At 40.1% G+C, this 4,141-nt stretch overlaps 1 protein-coding gene across 1 annotated transcript; it reads left to right on the top strand.

The window, feature by feature from the left end:
• The first annotated feature begins 3,396 nt into the window (after positions 1–3,396).
• On the top strand, positions 3,397–3,902 carry LOC139875359 (uncharacterized). Its single transcript, XM_071862697.1, has 2 exons — positions 3,397–3,511; positions 3,688–3,902. Exons 1-2 carry the CDS (start codon positions 3,397–3,399, stop codon positions 3,900–3,902), a joined length of 330 nt encoding a protein of 109 aa, XP_071718798.1.
• Positions 3,903–4,141: the final 239 nt, after the last annotated feature.

Below are 4,141 nucleotides of genomic sequence, written 5' to 3'. Positions count from 1 at the left end.
ACTCCTTACTACTTATCATTGCTAACTACTACTCAATGTCGCCCCTCGCTGCTAGTGTCGACCGATCACTACTCGTTACTGCTTGTCATTACTAGTTACTACTTAATGCTACTCATTACTCCATCCGTCTCAAATCTATTGTCCATTATTCTATTTTGGGATGTCTCAAATTAATTGTTCAGATTCATTTTCAACCAATCAAAAGAGGTTAATCGGGAGAGAGAAGATATATTATTGGTAGAGAATGAAGTTAGTGGGATTTCCTAAAACTGCGTGTTTTTTGTCTGGAGACAATAGATTTGGGACGGAGGGAGCAATACTTACCACTACTGAGTACTATCCATCACTACCAACACCTCCACGATTTACTACTAGCTACTATGTATCACAACTCATTCCTGATACATCTTTAGAGGATGAATTCCTGGTAACAGCCCGCACAATAAGTATTAGATATTGTTTACTTGACTTTCGACTTACCTATCATTCAACCACCCGCAGTTTCACGATTTTGCTTTCCAATACTAGTCTACCGGATGAGGTAATCACACCTTCCCCCATAAAGGGTATTCCGTTCTTCTCCCCCACCTATGTGGGACAAGTCTGATAACTCACCCTGCTTTCAACATCAACTTCAGTGAAGTTTGTCACGAGTTTGTTCTTACTCATCAATCATAATGTTTATATACTGTCAACACCGGTGCTGATAGAAACGTTATTACCATAGAATTCCGTCACAACATTTAGAATCCAATATCTTCCTAAGACAACGTGTACTCTATAGAACTATTAAACTGGAAAGTTTTGACCTTGTTGTTGGAACAGACTATTTACCGAGGTTGTTGCAACTGGAAGGCTAGTCAAATTCCTGTTACCGATGATGAATCAGTGATAGTGTACGGAGAGAAGATCAGTACACCGTTGTGTTACATTAAATTACTCGAAGGTCCAGAAGTACATGAGATAAGGATGTCACGCAATTCTGGCACATGTGAGCAAAGTTGAACCACCAATTAAGGGACCCGAAGATGTCCTAACCGTTAGAAATTCTTCTTAAGGTCCTTCTAGAAGAGTTATCTGGTCTTCCACCTCACCGTGAAGATGAACTTCAGATTGATCTAGTGCTAGAAGTGGCTCTAGTGGTCGCTCACTATGTAGACTTACACCCCCAGGGATACGAGAGTTGTTGGCTAGGAATGCCAAGCTGAGGAAAAAGGGTGATCACACTAAATAGGAACTCCCCGATGGTGAAGAACATCAAGGTCATAATGCGTTGATCTATGGAAAGTTCAAGAAGGCAACTACATAGCCAAGGACGTTAGAGATGAAGCTCCAGTTCGTTTTGTTAAGTAGAATGATGGATCTATGAGACTTTGTATTGATTACAGAGAACTGAATAAGCTGACTATCAAGAATAGATATCCGTTACTGAGAGTCAATGATCTGTTTGATCAGTTGCAAGGATCTGGAAGTTACTCTAAGATTGACCTGAGGTGAGGTTATCATCAAATGAGAGTAAAAGAGATTGATATACCAAAGACAGCATTCATAACACGCTATGGACATCATGAATTTACAGTAATGTCATTTGGTTTGACGAACGCACTAGTAGTGTTCATGGATCTCATGAACCGTGTGTGTAAGCCATATCTAGACAAGTTTATTATCGTGTTCATTGATGATATTTGGTATATTCAAAGAACGAGCAGGAACATGAACAACATTTCCATTTAATACTAGAGATGCTCAGGAAGGAGCAGCTCTATGCGAAGTTTTTCGAAGTGTGACTTCTGGCTGCAAAGATAGAAACGGTCAAGAAATGGGAGACTCCTAAGTCGCCAACTCAGGTTCGGAAATTCTTAGGTCTCGCTGGTTATTACAGGAGATTCATTAAGGAATTTTCTACTATTGCCCGACCGTTGACAACAATGACTCACAAGGGTAAAAAGTATGAGTGGACTGAACAACATGAGTCTGCATTTCAGTTGTTAAAACAGAAATTGACTACTGCTCTGATTTTGTATTTACCCAAAGGAAGTGTGGATTTCTTGATTTATTGCGATGCTTCACGACAAGGATTGGGTATCGTGTTGATGCAACGGAAGAAAGTGATTGCCTATGGAACACGACAATTGAAGATACATGAACAGAATTACACGACACATGATTTGGAACTTGGTGCTGTGATCTTTGCACTGAAGATGTGGAGACACTACTTGTATGGTACTAAGTTTACTGTTTTCACCGTTCATAAGAGCTTGCAACATATCTTTGATCAGATGCAGCTCAACATGAGGCAGAGACATTGGGTAGAACTACTGAACGACTATGACTGCGAGATCCACTATCATCCTGGAAAGGCTAATGATGTTGCAGATGCCTTGAGTAGGAAAGAGAAGGCTAAACCTCTCCGAGTTAGAGCGTTGTACATGACTGTCTGAATGAAATTTACTTCTCTGATGCGCGATTCACAACTTGAGGCATTGAAAGAAGGGAACATTACTACTGAGTCACTTAGAGGACTGGATTTGAAAATTTTCGTCCGAGAAGATGGAACCCGATACTTCGTAGACAGAATCTGGGTACTGAAATTTGGCAATTTAAGGGAACTAGTGCTAGATGAGGTACACAAGACAAGATATTCTTTTCACCTTGGATCCGACAAGATGTATCAAGATCTTAAGGCACTGTACTGGTGGCCTAATATGAAAGCCGATATTGCTACCTATGTCTAGTAAGTGCTCGACATGTGCTACGGTAAAAGTAGAACATCAAAAGCCGTCAGGACTACTGACACAGCAGGAGATTCCCCAGTGGAAATGGGAACGTATTGCTATGGACTGCATTACTAAGTTACCCAAGACTGTGGGAGGTTACGATACGATTTAGGTTATTGTTGATCATCTCACTAAGTCAGCTCATTTTCTACCAATTAAGGAAACAGATAAGATGGAGAAGTTGGCACAAGTTTACCTAAAGGAAGTGGTTTCCAGACATGGTGTGCCGATATTTACTATCTCCGACCGCGACAGCACGTTTACGTCTAAATTTGGCAGGTATTGCAAAAGGCAATGGGAACTCAACTTGATATGAGTATAGCGTATCATCTACAGACAGACGGACAAAGTAAAAGAACCATCCAAACATTAGAAAACATGCTGAGGGCATCTGTTATCGACTTCAAAAATGGATGGGATAAACATCTACCACTGGCAGAATTCCCGCACAACAATAGTTACCATGCTAGCATAAAGGCCGCGCCTTTTGAAGCACTTTATGGCAAGAAAGTGTAAATCACCCGTATGTTGGACTGAAATAGGAGATAGTCAACTGACTGGTCTCGAGATTATACACGAAACAACTAAGAAGATTGCACAGATACAAGAGAGACTAAAAATGGCTGGAAGTCATCAAAAGAGTTATGCCGACGTTAAAAGGCGAGATTTGGAGTTTCAGGTTGGAGACAAAATTATGCTTAAGGTATCACCCTGGAAGGGTGTAGTGCGTTTTGGTAAATGAGGCAAGCTAAGTCCAAGATATATTGGACCATTTGAGATTACTGAAAGAATTGGACCAGTAGCTTATAAACTTAATCTACCTCAAGAGCTTAGTGAGATTCATGATACGTTTCACGTATCGAACTTGAAAAAGAGCTTGACCGATGAGAATCTAAAATTCCTTTGGAAGAAATACAAGTTGATAGCAAACTTCATTTGATGGAGGAACCAGTTGAAATCATGGACCGTAAGGTCGAAGGCTTAAAGCAGAGCAACATACCGATTGTTAAAGTTTGGAGGAACGCACGCAGAGGACCAGAATTCACGTGGGAATGTGAAGTTCAAATGAAACAAAAGTATCTGCAACTGTTTCTGGAAGAAACAACTCCAGCCGACGTGCACTAAATTTTGGGACAAAATTTCATTAACGGAGGGATAATGTAACAACCCTACTATTTCCGTTAAGCTACGTTAACTGCCCGTTAAGTTATTTAACGGAACTTACTTGAATTGTGTGTATTTAATCTAATTAAATGTATACTTGAGTTTATGAAGATCTACTAAGTTTGATATATGATTATATTAGCCGGAAAACCTATATCAAGTTATGAAATACCGAGGAAACGATACGGTTTTGAAAACTG

The sequence above is a fragment of the Rutidosis leptorrhynchoides genome, chromosome 11 (genome assembly GCF_046630445.1).
Source record: "Rutidosis leptorrhynchoides isolate AG116_Rl617_1_P2 chromosome 11, CSIRO_AGI_Rlap_v1, whole genome shotgun sequence".
In the NCBI taxonomy this organism is placed as follows: domain Eukaryota; kingdom Viridiplantae; phylum Streptophyta; class Magnoliopsida; order Asterales; family Asteraceae; genus Rutidosis; species Rutidosis leptorrhynchoides.
The sequence above is the reverse complement of the archived record's forward strand: the minus strand, read 5'-3'. Positions and strand labels throughout refer to the sequence as shown.